Source organism: Ambystoma mexicanum, chromosome 6p (genome assembly GCF_040938575.1).
Source record: "Ambystoma mexicanum isolate Mex_15411 chromosome 6p, UKY_AmexF1_1, whole genome shotgun sequence".
Lineage (NCBI taxonomy): Eukaryota > Metazoa > Chordata > Amphibia > Caudata > Ambystomatidae > Ambystoma > Ambystoma mexicanum.
Window position 1 is genome coordinate 582,433,719 of NC_090935.1, and position 17,067 is coordinate 582,450,785.

Consider the following 17,067-nt stretch of genomic DNA (forward strand, 5'->3'; position numbering starts at 1 on the left):
CCCATGACGAGGACAACCACACACACTCTGTCTATTTCCCACACGCCCATCTCTCGGAATAGTCTTTCAGCTACTGTTCCCAGATTGTCATTGACTTCCACCTCTCGCCTGCAGGTCCAGTTCATAGCCCCTTCATTCCTCCCTCTTTGTACGCAGCGCTCCTGTCTGTGCATTGTAAGGAAGGCATGGTATCAAACAGGGAAGACACACAAGTGATCGCCGTTCAAGGGTGTTTATTGAACTTCAATGGGTTGGTTGAACGCCTATCTAAACCTACCTCTAAAGATGGGAGCAAGCTACGACCATCAAATAAAAATAACGCAGTCCTAGTCACGTCTGTCAAAGTAAAAGGGCCTATACTTATAAACCTATTGCCAATCCTTACTTCTAAATACAAAATGTTGTGAGACAATGGTGTATGCAAAAAGAAAAGTGTTCAAGAAATAATATGTCAGGATAGTTGAAAACGTGGGGAATGGAAGCCAGCTGCTCAACACAGGGCAAGGTGGCACGTTCGAGCTTCGCACACACGCTGGATTCTCTGCCACAAGGATACAGTTCAAAGCAAAGGTATCAGGTGCTTTTGCCAAAGCTTCTTTTCTAATAATGGTCTCTTACTGCAGAGGGCCTGTTGCAACAAATAAGCACCAAAGTTCCCTTTTATCAGGGCTTTCCCATGTACAAGTTCTCGTTTTCAATCTTCATTATGGGTCTCTCTTCTTCAGGCTTGGACCCCTTTTTACCCTAATGTTCACAACTGTTCTCCCTCATTCTGGCTCGGATCCTTTTAGCACAATATTCACATTTGGTCTCCGTCGTTCGGGCTTGGACCATGCAATCTCACTTCTATGTTTTCCTCTTGATATCAAAAAGTGATAAAAGTGTTTTGCCTAACAGTCGCAGGACAACTTCGATTCACTTCACCCAATGTTCTTACTTTTGTTTCTGCCACCTTTTGGCTGGATACTTATGCAGAGACCTTCGATTGGGCACCCACGTGGCACCGGACCACTCTGTCACTGGTATTGTATCTTTCCTTCTCAAAGTTCAAACATTCATGAGCAATTTAGCTTTACTCGCGTCTTTCATCACACGTGTTTAACAATGTTCGTTCGTTATACAATGTTGCTGCTTGCAACATTGACTTCAACACAGACCGGTCTTGCATCAGCCTCCCCAACTCACCGGCTGTGTTGATCTCTCTGGCGCTACTTTGTTCTTGGTGCCAAGGACGATACAGCGGCTGCTGCTCCTGCCCGACTCCGTCAGCTACACAGGACGGCCTCTGGTATCTCCAACACGCAATGCAGGATTCTTTAACCTGGTTTCCTGGCCTTACGTTTTCTGATCTACAAGGTTTTTGAAAGTAACGGTTTGCTGTCAGAAAGGTCATGGGTATTTCCCTCCTTGCGAACCCTTCTTGGTTTGCTTTCTTTCTCCCTTCATTCAGCTGCCTTCTCGAAACAGCTGCTCCTTCATGTGCTTTGCCTCGCTCAGAGTGTGCTCTCATGCTCCGCCTTTTATCAGTTTGGGGAAGTTTAATGAACGTGAGCTGTGAGTGATGGTCAGTAATTGCCTGACTTCGCCTGACCATAGTAGCGGGACATGTCTGGTACACTGCTCGGGTGTGAGTCTGTATTCTCCCAGAGCGGGCTGTCAGTGTGGAAGTGTTTGTGAAGGGAAAGGGGGAGGGGTAAAGTTCCCACCTATCCTACCTGGTAGGATGGGAGTAAAGGTGTTACAGGGGCAGGATACCGCGTCTCGCCATCCAGTGCCCAACTCCCACTCCCTGAAGACCCCTCGCCCAGGTGATCCTCCCGTACTGGTCCACCCCCAGGAACTGGATCCAAAAGCGATAGCCTTGTCCTGGCCACCAGGATGACAGATCCCAGGGGACTAGCAGCAACCTTCTGGTTTCTCACAGCATCCTGGTCCTCCTGTGCTGCTCCCAATGCGCTGCCCAAGCGATGTCATCACCAGTCACCCCTGCCTCTTAAGAATCCTTCCAATGGGGATGTGGAGTTGGGGGACCCAGAAGAAGAGTCCCACTGAACTATAAGTGACTTGTATGACCACATGGCAGGTGTGCTTGTGTCCCTTGAGATTCCCACAGTAGAGGCTCCACAAACGGATCAGAATTTTGTTTGCAATCCTGGCAGCAAGATGGGCAATATGCTCTGGTATTCCTCTCCTGAAGGATATCGTGGCAAAAATCTCACTCCACTACTTTGCTTGATAGGAAGATTGATATTCGAGACATGCCTCATGGGTTTTGGTCTGCCTGCATTAAACCCATATACCCACTCTTTAGTCTTGGTGGCTGTCACCCACTCATAGAAGGTCATACCTGTAGTGGTGGCCTTGTCTACATTAGGCAAAGAGGACAAGACTTTGAGGGGCATAAATTAGAGGTTATCCCTTGGCCACTGGTAGGAGAATTCTGATGCCCTGTAGGTAGGGGCTAACCAGACTCTTTGAAAGGAGCTCTCTAATTTGGAGGAACAGTTGTGTGGTCCACCATAATGCCAGTGCAGCATGGGCCATGTCGCTGAGGCTCTGCCTCCTTCCACCTTACTCATTGATGATCTTTTCTTCTCTCTATCACTCTTGGGTCTCGTCCAACTTTTTTCCAGATCTCTCATGCCAACTTCCTCCTTGGGTCTCCTTCCCTCCTCCTTGATATACTCTGGCTCGCTCCCTGAAAATGTTTTCCATTCTCCCCTCTCTCGCTTTCTTGGGGATCTCCTAAAACCTCCAACTTGTGCCTTCTTCTTGACGTTTCCCCTGTCACCTTTCTTTCCTCCTCCTTTTGCCTTTTGGATGTTCGAGACACTCTTTTTGTAAGGGCTTAGCCCCTCCCATTGGGCCATCGTAGATGGAAATGGCGACACCTAAGTGCTCTTATCAGGGCTTGATGGGATTGGGGAATTTGTGCTGCTGTATTGGATGAAAAGAATTTTTTGTACTCATGACCGTGGTGTGTGGTGCAGCACACCCAAATAATTTCAGGCTTGGTCGCCATATTGTAAGTGACATGCATGTTCAGGATCCTAAATGGACTGCACTTGCTTTCGAAGTGGCTGCGCTGGCTTTGCACCCAGGTTTTCCGCATGCTCCCGCCACTTTTGTCGTTGTCAGTAAGCCCTGCAAAATTTTCTTTCCACATAGGCTGCTACAGAGGAAAACCATAACTAGCAATATCACAAATGTATTTGCTTGTTTGTTTCACATGCGGATCCCGTAAAGGGGTAGAGAGGTTAAGGGTGTGTTGCAAGTGACAGTCTCCTTCCTCAGCCGTGGGGCAAGCTGGGGTCATCTGTGGGATCCCCGTACATATCTCTCTGGATCCAGCATCAAATGGTGTTTGGTGGCACTCAGCCCTGTGACCACCACAACCCCCTACTACGGGCATACGCGTTGGACATTTTCACCGCTCCCATCCTCATCTGTGTAGCAATACAAATGTACCCATATTTGGAGGATTGGCAAATTCAGACAGTCAGCTCTCAGAAAGATAGTCATACCCTGCAAGCCTTGCTGGAACTTTGCTTTGGCCTCAGTGAACCAACTGAAATTGTCTTTGACATCTTCTCAGAGCCTGATGTTTTTTTGGCTTGTGATAGTGAAAGATCAGGTCTTTCCCATCCCAAACAGGGTGTCAGATATACAAGATATGTGCACATTCTTCCTTACAGTGCTGTAAAAGCCTGGTGCTTGTAGAGGTTTTTCAAGCGTATCCCCACTTGTGTTCAAGCAGTCCTGCATTCCCTTCTAAGGATGCCATGGGTGCGGCTGTATCTGGCAAGCCTGTTGAGTCATACTTCATATCTTCAAACAGCAGTGCTCCCTGTTCTGTCGAAAGTGAGGTGGGACCTTCTTTGGTGGAGCCAGGAGGCCAAAATCCTAGTGTGTGTCCCCTTTTCAGATGAGCTTCTGCCTTGCCCATTCATGACATATTCCACCCTCCTCAGTAGGGGGCCATAATGATCGATGACAGTTTGCAGGGCCTTTGCTCCCTGCCGGAGAGACCTGGGCACCTAAATGTGCTGGAACGGACATACGTTTCAAGGACCCAAGTGTCTTTGTCCCAAGAATAGTGGTCATGTGCATTGTCATGGATAACCCCACTGCCGTGTTCTACTTTAAGAAGTGTCGGTCGGGAAGATGTTGTCAGCAGTCTCTTTTGGCAGTGGGCAACTGGAAATGATCCATTATGCACAATATTTACCTTCAAACCTTTCATGTACTGGTTGAGCTCAGTGTAGATCGTGATTTTCTCTGGCACCTGACGTCCTTGAAACACGAATGGGAACTTCAGGAGTGGGGTTTTCCACTGATGGAAATGTTCGCAGCTCACCTCAATTCAAAATATCCTCTTTCTTAGTAATGGAACACCTTGGACAATTGTGATATACCTAATCAGTGAACAGAAGGATATTCTGGTCTGTAAATGCCTTACATTCTATGTTTTAATTGGTGTCCTACTGTGATATGGCTTTGTGCGGTCAAAGCATATTATTTCCCATCTTATAGACCTTTCACTAGTTAGTACCTGATAAAAGAGAAAGTACATGTTTTAGAACTGTGATGATCCCATCAATGTATCATATATTCTTCCTTTTTCTCTACATACAAAATACTTGAGTACGTTCAGCCTCTTTAAAGCCATTATAGTCCTTAAAGGTATGCTTCGGGGGTGGGGGGGCGTAGCCAAGATGGTGGAGATGCAGGAGCATTCCTGTTGAGCTCTGTGCCTATGGGCCTGGGAATGCTGCTTTTCACCGGCTGTTCGGCACTTTGCACCAGTGGAGAAAAGGGGGAAAGGCTTGAGGATACCATGCTGGTGGCAAATTCAGTCGGCGACCGTTCGTGCCTGATGTGGGGCTGGGCGGACTGAGAAGTGTGGGCCGAATGCAGCACCCAGTGTTGGAGGTCCTGAGTGAGGGAGTGCCCGTAGTAGCGGCAAGCAGAGCGTGGAGGACTGAAAATACAGTGAGTTGGCGCTCCCTTCCCCAGCTTACCTTTGTGAAGATCACTGGCCAGCGCGACGAGGGAAGATCAAGGGGCCCTGTGGAGGATATTCCAAGCACTCGGCCCTGTGGCAGTCGGCCATCTTTAATGTGGGTATAATCCCAGGCACTGGTGTGCACCTGAAGGTGACACGTGAGCGGCCATCTTTGTTGAGGGAAATGCATTTTTTTTTAAATATGTTTTTATTCAGATCTAGAGTTAAGCAATAAATACATAACATTCACCCCTCGTGAGGGGAAGCGGTGACCGGATCAGTAACAATTTTTACATTTTATTTGTAATGCAAAATAAAAAAGGAAGGAGAATAGTAAGAGAAAGAAAGAAAGAAAGAAAGAAAGAAAGGAAGAAAGAAAGAAAGAAAGAAAGAAAGAAAGAAAGAAAGAAAGAAAGAAAGAAAGAAAGAAAGAAAGAACCTAGAAGAACCCCACATTTCCCTCCCACCTCCCTTCTCCCCCCCTTTGCTCAAGGCCTTTTCCTGTTGGCAGAGATTTGCAGAGAATTCAGGGTTTTCCAACAGTGATAAGGTGGCAGGACGTTTATAAATGTTCACTCTGAAATGCATTGACACTCCTTGCATCGCTGCTTGTATCGGTGTATCTGTGGGGATCGACAAGCAACAGATCTACTTATAGTGTCGTTCTTTTCCAACGGAGGGTGTTCATTCATGAGCTCACAATGGGTTGCTCAGGGATGAGCTTGCAAGGCCACAGTGCTCGTCTCCCAGTATTCTAAGAAAGGGAGCCACTGCATCTCAATGTGCGTATGGGTTTCTTGGATCGCTACTGTAAGGCTCTCCATTTCGTAGATCTCGCTAGCTTTGTGCAGCCACTCCTTCTTGGTGAGCAGATTAGCCCCTTTCCATTTTATGGTTATGCATACTCGTGCCACTAAAAGCAAGTTTCTTGGCATGTGGGTGAGTACCCAGTAGTGCTCTTCGACTTTTTCTACCCCAAACTGAACCAGGACGGGGGAAAGATCTCTATTGATACCTTCTATGTCATGGATCCATCCCAGGACTTCCTTCCAATAGGTCTGTATGAGCGGGCATTCCCACCATTGATGCCAGTATTTACTAACTTGTCTGCACCCCCTCCAGCAATATGGACTAGTGCCTGCATACATTTTGGCTAGGCGGTGAGGGGTGAGGTGCCATTGGGTGAGGATCTTGCAGTTGTGCATTTTATATTGAACCGCTATGGCCGATTTCCAGACTGCCCGGTAGATGGCCTGCCAACCTTCCTGATTGTCTTCCCATCCCAGTGACCTATCCCTTTGTGCTTGGGTACGAGGTGTCACAGGTGACCCCTCTCTAATAGGGCTCGGTAGATTTTTGCAGTCAGGCCGCTGGTCCGTGGGTGAGTGTTCAGTATGTTCTCAAAGGGAGTTAGAGGACGTCATAGCTGAGGTTTCCATCTCGTGTCTGTAAGGACCCCTTTCAACTGCAGGAATGGTAACAGTTTGATTTTGAGGTCCAGCTGTGCTTGTTCTAATTCTTCCCTGGATAGGAAGTTTCCTTCCTTCCACATCTGGCCTGCCCTGACCAGCCCTTGCTCGTATTGTGGTTGGAAGCTAATGGGGTCTATTAGGAGGTCCCTTGTCGGGGGGCCCAAATGCAACTCAGAGGTGACATCCATGTTATGATCCCAGTTAAGCCTGGGTTCCATTTCTTCCATGTAGACCATGGCACCCCCAGGACCGGGTGGTCCAGCGCTCTGCGCGGAAATGACTGCAGCGGTGCCCAAAGACATTCTCCCAGGGTAACTGGGGCAAAATACCCATTTTCTAGGTGGGTCCACTGTTTGCCTTTGGTTTCTCTAACGTGGTCTACCAGACCCAGAGCTGTGCTGCCCTATAATATTCGTGAAAGTCTGTATATGCCAGGCCGCCCTTCTCTTTGGGTAGAATCAGTGTGCTGTACGCGATGCAAGGCCTTTTACAGTCCCACAAGAAGGCAAGCAGAGTGCTCTTTACTTCTGTAAGAAACAAATCTGGTAGAATGATCAGGAGGGATTGAAATAAAAAGAGGAGTCGCGGCAGAACATTCATCTTCACCGCTGTAAGCCTACCAGCCCAGGAAAGCTTCAATTTGGCCCAGCCCTCCGTGTCGTGTTTCATTTGTGTCGAAAGCGGTTTATAGTTTGGAACAAGTCGTTTAGATGTTTCGTTATGGATATACCCAAGTATTTGAGGTCATTGCTTGCCGTTTTTAGGCCCCAGATACCTGGATGTGAATCAGGGCATGTTGCTCCATCTTTCAACAGTAGGGCTACTGTATTATTGCGATTGATACGGAACCCAGAGTATGTGCCGTATTCTTCAATCGTGGACAGGAGTGCCAGAATAGACTGTGAAGGGTGGGTTAGATAGACTAAGACATCATCCGCAAAAAAGGCTAATTTGTATTCTTTACCGAATTTCCTAAAGCCAGTTATTTTACTCTCTCTTTGAATAATTTGGGCGAGAGGCTCCATGACCAACACATAGATCAAAGGCAAAAGGGGGCAACCCTGCCTAGTTCCTCTGGTTAAAATAAATGGGTGGGATGCCACTCCATTAACCACCACTCTTGCCTTTGTGTTGTTATAGAGTGCTCGTGCTCCCTGGATCCATCCAGGTCCAGGGTCCACTTTTTCCAGGATATGGACCATAAAACACCATTCCACTTGGTCAAACTCTTTTTCAGCGTCAACCGATATCAATGTAGGGTCTACATCTCCCTGCTCCACTGAGGCCATTAGATCAAGCTTTTTGCGGATGTTTTCCAGACCCTGACGCCCCCTTACGTAACCCACTTAGTTGCTGTGAATTAAATACGGAAGGACTTTGTTCAGCCTGTTGGCCTGGCATAGATTTTCGCATCCACATTTAACAGTGAGATGGGTCTATATGAGCCACATTCTAACTTATCTTTACCCTCCTTTGGGATCACAGTTTTCCTGGCTTCAGTGAAGGAGGGTGGGGCTTGCCCATAGGTCATTACATCGTTGAACAGGAGGGATAGGAACGGGGAGAGGGCATTCTTTAGCTTTTTATAGTATGTTGGGATAAAGACGTCTTGGCCGAAGGTGGGCTAGCGCTTTGCCCTGCCAGATGTCTTTATGTTCCTGCCTGAGTTCTCTGGCTTCGATTGAAGTTCTGAGGCCTTTTCTTTATCACGTTCTAGGGCCTTTTCTTTTTCTTGTATTAATTTCTTTAGTTGGACCTCCCTGAGCAACTTAATTCTTTTAATCGAGGCCCGCTGGGCCATTATTAGGCCTCTTATGTTGGCCTTTGCCGCCATCCCACACAGTAGTTCTGGGGGTTTCGCCCGTGTCGTTTCTCTCAAAGAAATCTCTTAATTCCTTATCCAGAGATTCCCTGAAGGGCACATCCCTAAAGAGCTTGTCGTTGCATATCCAACACTTGTAAACCCGTTTACTGGGGCCCAGGTCGAAACCCACTGTGACCATATGGTGGTCAGACCAACCTATTAGCTCTATTGTCGTGTTCCCTAGACTGTGCTCCCGGTCCTCTTCTAAGAAAATGTAATTTATTCGGGTGAAAGTGTTGTTCGGGGGGGGGGATAGAATGTGTATGATTTCTGTGTAGGGTGTTGTGTCCTCCAGGCATCAATCAGAAGATGTTCTTGCATTTAGTTCTGGAATGAACCTGTGTCCCGGGGGGATAGGGGGTTCCATCTCTATTAGATTTCCAGTCTAGCGTTGGGTCTGAGACCAAGTTAAAGTCTCCTCCACAGATCAGAGAGCCTGATCTTTCTTTATCTAGTCATGTGAGGAGGTCTCTGAAGAAAGCCAATTGCTGAATGTTAGGGGCATATACCGAGCACAAGGTGATATCTATTGTTTTAATGGTCCCATGTATTATGAGGTATCTCCCATCTGGGTCTTTGTAAGTCTGTGTTATGTCTAGCTCAAGGGAGTTGCGGCACTTAATACCAGCCCCTCCTTTCTTGTCTGGTCCTGAGGCCAACAGTGTCCCCCCCACCTGCTTACCACGCAGAGGGAATTCCTCTTTGTTTTTTAATTTGGTCTCCTGAATGAACAGCAAGTACAATTTAGATTGTTGGAATAGTCGTGTGAGCATGGATCTTTTCTGTGGCGAGTTGAGACCCTTGAAATTCAAGCACCCGATAAGCATGGCATCAGCCGCCATCAAAGTGCTGTGTTGTGTGCCTTACATGTCCTATGCTTAGTTGAAAGTGTGGAATCCCCACTCTCCCCCCAGTGCACCCATGCTGTTGAAACGCCTCTATTGTCGAGCCACTTAGACTCGGCCGTGCTGAGTCAGATCCCTGGTCTCACCTACCAGCATATCCCTGTCGGAGCAGTACTTCCTCCAGCGGGTTGTTCCCTACCGTGCTATTAACAAGGCTTGAGTAGTGTATCCCCCCTCCATGCCCCCCCTAAAAAACAACAAGAAAGAAGAAAGATAGAAGGTATAATATCTCAAGGCTCAGAGACGCCCTGGGGAACGTCATATAGGGCCACTCGACAGTTGTGTCTCCATCAGAACCCAAGTTCCATAACTTTATAACATTTTAACTGATAACAGAACGATCTATGTCGTGTCACATGTGGGTGCTTCCCAGCCCGGGTAGCAAGCGTACGATGACCCAGAGAGGACTATGCTTGGACTGAGGCGGATCCAAACGTCATACCCCGCAGGGTGATCAACGTGACCTAGTCTTTTCCTCCTCTGGGTGAGCATCTGCCTGACTGGTCTGCAGTATTCCCAATTGTGATCAACGTGACCTAGTCTTTTCCTCCTCTGGGTGAGCGTATGCCTCCCTGGTCTGCAGTATTCCCAATTGGTTGCGTCAGGAGGGTTTGATCGATTCTACAAGGGATCCAGTCTCTTGAATTTCCTCGAGCCTTTTGCTCGGCCTCGTCTCAAGTATAGTCCTTGCGGTGTTCGTGTGGGTTCCGACGAGGATGGCATTTCCTCCCCTTCTTCTGCCATGCCGTCCCTTGCTTTTAGTCCCTTCAGGACCTGTACTGCTTCTTCCCCCGAAACCACTCTGTATTCATCGTTCGCAAAGCTAAACGTGAGTGCGAAGGCGTAGCGTCATCTGTATCGAGTGTCTCGCTCGCACAGCCACTTGGTCAGGGGGCGACAAGCTTGCCTCTGGGCGAGTGTGGCAGCAGAGAGATCTTGATAAATCTTGACTCTGGAGTTCTCAAACGCTATTACATCTCGCTCTCTTGCCAGCCTCACAATTTCCGCTGCCTGCCTATAGTAATGGCATTTTGCTCGAACCGATCTTGGGCCTCTGTCAAACTCTAGAGCCAGGGTCAGGGGTGTTAGGAAAAGAGAGTTCACCAGAGCTTTCACCTTCCTCTCTAAACTCACCAGAGTCTCATCCGGGGCCTCGGTCAGACCCTGAATGCGGATATTCGACCTCTGCTCTCTATTTTCCAGATCGTCGATTTTTGCCTCCAGGTCGAAGTTCCTTTGTTCCAAGTCTTGCAAGCGGCCCTCGATTTTTATTTCCATAATATCTGTGCACTGCTGGTAGTTCTCCAGGGCTTCCACCTTATCTTCTATTTTATGAACTCTTTCCTGGAGTGCATTGATCGTTGTCGTTGTGTTGTTACTAAGGGAGCGGATTTCGCCCAACAGGAATCGGACATCTGCTTTTGTGGAGGCTTCATGGTCTCCTCCCGGGATCAGTGAGGTTTCCTGGGATTGGGGGGATGCCATGGCTCCAGACTCCCTCTCATAAGTGTGTAGCTTCAAGGCCATGACAGGGTCCAGCTCCTTCTGCATGTGCTCGTTGATCCACTCGTGCACGCCTGGAGGGACAGATCACGTACGTTGTGTTAGTTGATCTTTCCTACTTTGGGCACTGCTCCAGGTGCCTTACTCTGTCACTCTCAGATCCTCCTGGGCACAATGGTTCCTAGGGTCATGCAGGTGAGGTTGGAACAGCAGGGTGTAACAGGGTGATATGACCACAGCACTTTGATTGCCTGTACACAAATACAGGAGTTGCCGCGGTATGTGGACTTGAGGTAAGCAGACAGTTTTATTTGCACTTATTGTGTTGGGGGGAGGCGGAGAGGTGCTGCTGCTCTTTTGTAATGGGCGATGACTCCTGCGCTGATGAGGAGGTGCGCTTGGCCCCCTTTGGTGCGGTTGTTCACTTGGTGTCCTGTGGCGTGCTCTGAGTCTCTCTTGAGGGAGTCGTTGTAATGCTGCACTCCTCTTTTGAAGAGACACTCTCCCCTCTGTGGCTTAACTGAGGTGTGTGCTTCTAAGGGCAGAGTTAGCTGTGAGGCAGGTGCAGGGTTTTGGCCGACGGCCGGTTGAAGTGAGGGGCACTCTTTGATGCAGAACCTCCAGGGCGAGCCTGACGCTGTAGTGCGATATTGTTATTAAGGAACGTTTCTGCCCCTAAGGTCTCTCGCCATTTGATTTGGCTGTGGGACTCACAACGTGGAAGATTGTAGAAGGTCGCAGATGGTGGCCCTGTCACTTGCGCCCCCACTGCTCTTTGCTTGCTAGTGCCACGCGTGGGGTCTTCACAGCTTTATACAGCTTGCCTCGCTATGCCTTGTCCCTAGGCGCAAGTGCACGAGGGAGGTTTCTGCAAGCCGATGGACTGGTCCTATGGTCGTGTGTACATTTTATGCACTGCCCAGGGTGCTTCAGATGATGTGCCATGCCGGGGTTGTGTTTGAGACCGGCGCCTTACGAGCGAGTGCCGGGGCGAGTCTCCCGAACAGAGTCACTGCCCATGGGTGAAAAGCCAAAGGGAGAGCTTGTCCACATCCCATATGTATTTTTTCTTGGTCCGCCTTGTCCTGTGGCGATCCACTCCTGGTTAATGGGGCAGGGAAGGTGGGGGGGCGGAGGGACAACGACAACTGAAGGTGCTGTGTGGGATCTGTCTCCCCCTCCTGATCCACTCCTTACCAGCAAGCTCCTCAGGGGAGGGATGGTGCGTCTCAGCTGCAGTGGCGCGTGCAGACAACAGATCTGCACCATGGGGCTCCACCACGCTGCCTCTCTGTTGTTCTGGCCATGACGTTGGCCGCCAGGGGACCCTCTTGGAGCAGCGCTGCGGGCACCCAGACATCGGCGGGCGTTCTCCTCCTTGGGATGAGGGTGTGCCAATGCGCTCACCGCCTGGCCCACCTGGATAGCTCTGGAGGCGAGTGTTCAGGCTTCCATATTGCCTGAGCCCCCTGGTGGTCTCCAGGGAAATCCTTTATAACCATGAGTAGACCTAAGCTTTGGGAGAATACTACAGGATTCTATTGCCCTTGCAACATATTATTTTTCAGCTTGATTGCAGAGTGGCAGGAATTTAAGGAGTGGTTTGTGAGTCAATGCCAGTTCTTACAACTCTTGGCTAACATGGTGAACTTTTGTGGCCCATTCAACACAATTTTGGTGGTCTGAACATAGCAGTACAGGGCTGTAAATGACAGACTGGTGTCTGGCGCTGGCTCTCCACGATAACTTGATGTCTCTCTCTACTTTGGGCCAAACAGGAGGGCGGAGTGGCACCCGAAAAGACCAGGAAAAAGGATAAGGGGGCGGAAACATACTTCTTTACAGCACGGGGTAAACAGCCAAATCAAACCAAATCACGCCAGGCGTCCCCCTCTCGAAACCCGGTAATAGCTGCCCTTGGGCACATTGAAAGGTCTGTCTAGACTGGAGAACACATTTGAAAAAAAGAGTGAAAATATGGCACAATTGGACTCCAGGCCTACCACCATCGAAACAAAAGAACATCTGAGGTGGACCAGCAGTGCACTCAGCCAACACCTGTGGTGCAATAATTTAGGAAAGAGATGGAGAGTGCCACTAAGGAGAACAAAATTATGGAAGCCAGGTTGGAGTATCGGGGAAACGTGGTGTGGAAAAAGCAAGTGAGAATCCTTCGTCTCCCAGCAGGTGTGGAAGAAGACGACCCAATTGCCTTTGAGGCGTCCCCTCATGAGTCTCTAGGACTCACCAGTGGGTTTGACACTTATTGTTAAATTGTCATATCTGAGAGACAAGAAAAGAATCCTAACTGCTATGGCAATGAGGGGCGGTCTTAAATATCTGGAACAATTAATTCATATTATTCCGGACCTGGCACCGGGGACAGAAAGAAGGAGGAAGAAGGTAACTGTGCTTAAGAAAGTTTTCCTTGTCGGGGCGTAAAGACAGTGTTGGTCAGACCGACGAAGTTGAAAGTTACATGGAAGGACAATGAATATTTTTTTTGGGACGCGGAACAAGCTGAAGAGCTTTTAAAGTTGATACCTGAGAAGGCTGTTGTGATGGAAGATGTGCGTTGAGAAGACATTGGAGCAGTAGATGGTGATCTTGATTTATTCGAATTGGAATGGGTGCTGCATGGTTTTACTGGTCTTTATGTGTAGGAGGGCTGCCTCTGAGGTACAGAATTAGGTGGTTTGCAGTTATATGGGACCCATACTTTAGTAACAACTGAAACTTTACCCACTTACCTCTTGTTCTTCTAGAGGAAGACATTTGTGTGTGAGCCGAGGCCGGGCGGTGGGGGAATACCCGTCACAGCAGTCTATATTGTGTGTTTATAATGTTGTCTATACACATATATCCCCCAAGTTAGAGGGGACATCCAGAGAGACCCCAGAAAAAAGAAAATGTTTTCTAAAATGCAATGTTTGCGTGCTCGTAATTGTGTTCTCTCGTGCTCTCTTATTTAATAAAATCACAATAAAAAGAGAATTCAATTTGTTATGCTTAGTTCTGACTACATGGATCCACTAAAATTTTGTGCAAAACAGTTTTGTCTGTCTTTTTCATGTTTTTTCAACAAGAAGGTTGTTTTTATTCCTTTGAACAGTAAACAGCTTTGATTTTAAGAGAATAGCTACTGTTAAAGAATAAACGTCCTTACATGCAATTGCACTGTCGTTTTAAGACTACTCCAGAAAACACTTAAATGTATACAATATTGTGTGCTTCTTCTCAAATTCTTGCTTGTAAGACTTGTGAAACACGTATGTACTTACAATACCGTTACACTCCCTTCCGCAGAAGGACCTGGAGTGCATTTATTCTTAGAAGCTGAGGTTTGGGTGTAATATGATCCGATGCCTGTCACTCCTTAAGACAGTCTACGTGTGGGGCAGAAACGTCCAATGTGGCTGTTTAGGCAGACTACCTACGTTCTTCATTCTCAAATCACCTACCTCTTGTAACTTTGTACCCCTGTCCAGACTGTGTGTTTACTTCTGACTTTGGTGTCCATTCTGGCTGGTCTTCCTAAAATCAATGTCTCCCTAGGATAGTCCACATGTTGCACCCCCGCTAGATTTATGGAGCAGAAGCTTTGATAAAACACCAGTTCATAACACTGGCATTTTTTGCAAGTGCAAATGGATTTGATAGTTGCATGTTTTACTTGCAAGTCAGTGTATGCTACCTGGCCATGCTATCTTGCACTAAAACTGAAGACTATGGGTGTTACTAATATGATGTTTTGGAACAGTTATAATTTTAGTGTTGAGGTTCCCAAGTTTTGAAAGGCCCACAAACTGTCTCCATCTGCAACAAATTTCCATTCACTTTGAAAGAAAATGTTTTATTTCTCTGTATTTTATAAGCGGTTACCAACTGGCTGTGGAAGCCTTTCCATGTGCTTGATGCTTTATTAGTGATTTATTAAACTTTACAATGTATAAAATGTTACACTTATATAGCACTTTGCCACACCTGTTATGGCAAGTGTTCACAATAATAAATACATTGGCACTTTATTTTCTTTTCTTTTTTAAAGGAGGTAGAAACTCGAAACAAAGACTTAGAAGGGCAACTTGCTGATTTGGAGCAACGGCTGGAGAAAAGTCAGAATGAACAAGAAGCCTTCCGCAATAACTTGAAGACACTTTTAGAAATTCTTGATGGAAAAATCTTTGAACTCACAGAACTACGAGACAACCTGTCCAAGTTGATCGAATGCAGCTAAACAAAATGAGATCTCAGTGCCAATCATCTTAAAGATGCAATGTCTCTCTTCATATAGGACTATGTCGGGCTCTGCATCAAAGTTGCACAACCGTTTGAAAATGCTCCTTTTGTAGAGCCTATTTCAGTTTTAAGTAGGATAGTTTAGTGTAACATGTAGATTTCAGAGTGTAGTTAGCTGAAAAAGATGAAAAAACTTGAACTACAAATTACCTCCTTGTATAATATTGGCCATAGTTAACTTGAAATATATATACAGTAATTTGATGCAATCATTTTCTGATTATTTGCAAACTGAAGACAAGCTAGCAGTGTCTGAGTTACTTTTCTTTTTGTGTTAGACACAATGTGTAGTTTAATTGCTTTTTACATTAATTTAAAACTCTATTTGTTGTGTTTTGTGCAGACCCCAAGTGATGACAGCCCTGTGTCTTTTGTTGTGATCTTAATATTTTCTCAGGATACTTTTGCACTGTCGAAACGGTGTCATTACCAAGTAAATCTTGCCAGGCGTGAGAGAGAATGCATCTTTAATTGAAACATAGCTAATCTTTCTGCTTGTATAGAGTTCTTCCTTTTTATACTGGAAGATATTTCTGTAAGAAGTTCACTCTGGTGTTCTATAATATTGTCCAGTGTATGGTTTACTTTCCCCCAATTTATTCCATTTATTTATACTATTTAGAAAGTGTCTCCTTTTATAACACATTTTAGAGCCAACCACTGAAGGCAGCTGAGTTCCTAAAATAAAGGACGTATTATTGTATGGAGACTTTGATGTACAAAGATAGGCTTGGAAGGCAATTATTATTATCTGGTGTTGTTAATTTAATTGCATACAATTATGTTTTGAAAATGAATGCAAGGTATGTTTGAAGAAATTATTTCTGGTTGATCACTGCATCCCAGTGTTTGTAGGAAAGGGAATTATAAACCTTTTTTCATCATCAACACGCCAACTATAGAGATATTGAAAAGGTGTTAAACGGAATCTTACAAACCAAGAGGACTGTTTCTGAGAACTGTGTGATCATAGTAAATTCAAGTTTGCTTTTTCTGGATGGGTCTTTACATCGCATCATTGTCGGAACCACATAGGCAATATTCAGAACTCTGTTAATGAAACTGATTTAAACTCAGTCAGTTACTAACTTCTATGACCGGATTTTAAAGTTCTTTTGATGTAATTTTAAGACTTTTGGCAAACATACATTTGTTTATATAATATATTTATTTTAAGAAAAATCTTTAAACAGTAAGTCAAGTGTCCTATGTCTGCGTCATCTTGAATGAAATCTGTATGTGTGCCCATTTTTGTCAATAAGAACTCATATTAGGACTAGGCAATTCTTTGTAGAAATGAGTACATCCCAATAACCAAATGATAATATTTGTTCATATCCTAAACTAAGTTTTGCTTTCTAAGCCTCTGATTAATATGCATGTCATTAATTTAGGTAGGTTTCTAAGAATATGTGCTTCAATTGAAACAATACTTTGCAGCCAAATTTCAGCAAGCATTCACATCTCCCTATAGGCTTGCAAGCAGATCGCCATGCGCTAATACTTTATTCTACCCAGGTAGGAAGGACTACTGTACCAGAAATTGTTGTAAAATACAATGGGCCTCATTACGGGTCCGGCGGTAACCCCGCCGGTGCTACTGACGGGTTGTCGCCAGAACCGCAAACAAATACCAGCGCTTTACTTCCCGGCGCCACTGGACTATTACAAGTCCGGCGACTGGGAAGTCAGGCGCCAGTAATTTTGTTAATCCCCGGAAGCACCGGCACTGTTGTTAATGGTGCCGGTGCGTCTGTGATGGCTTTGCCTACTGTGACTGCTGTGCCCGGCAGGGTCAGACCTGTCGGGCACAGCGGTTCCGGCAGGCAAACCCGTAGTTTGCTGGTCTGCAAAACAAGGGTGCCAGTGAGCTTCGGCACCCTTATTTCCGGACCGGCAAACTCGGCATGAGGCCCAATGACTGTTTGAGTAATGTAGTTAACTCTGCCAACCAGATTTCATTACCCTTTAACTTGTATGTAAATGTAAATTTGAGGTGACCAGGCCAAACCATTTAAA

At 46.4% G+C, this 17,067-nt stretch overlaps 1 protein-coding gene across 5 annotated transcripts in view; it reads left to right on the forward strand.

The window, feature by feature from the left end:
- The window catches only part of HOMER1 (homer scaffold protein 1), a 1,117,839-nt gene extending 1,101,595 nt beyond the window's left edge, over nt 1-16,244 (forward strand). For all 5 annotated transcript variants that reach the window (XM_069627415.1, XM_069627411.1, XM_069627413.1 and 2 more), the window contains one exon: nt 14,798-16,244. In XM_069627415.1, coding sequence (XP_069483516.1) covers nt 14,798-14,986 — 189 coding nt within the window. In that variant the 3' untranslated portion in view covers nt 14,987-16,244. The remainder of the gene's footprint in view (nt 1-14,797) is intronic.
- Nucleotides 16,245-17,067: the final 823 nt, after the last annotated feature.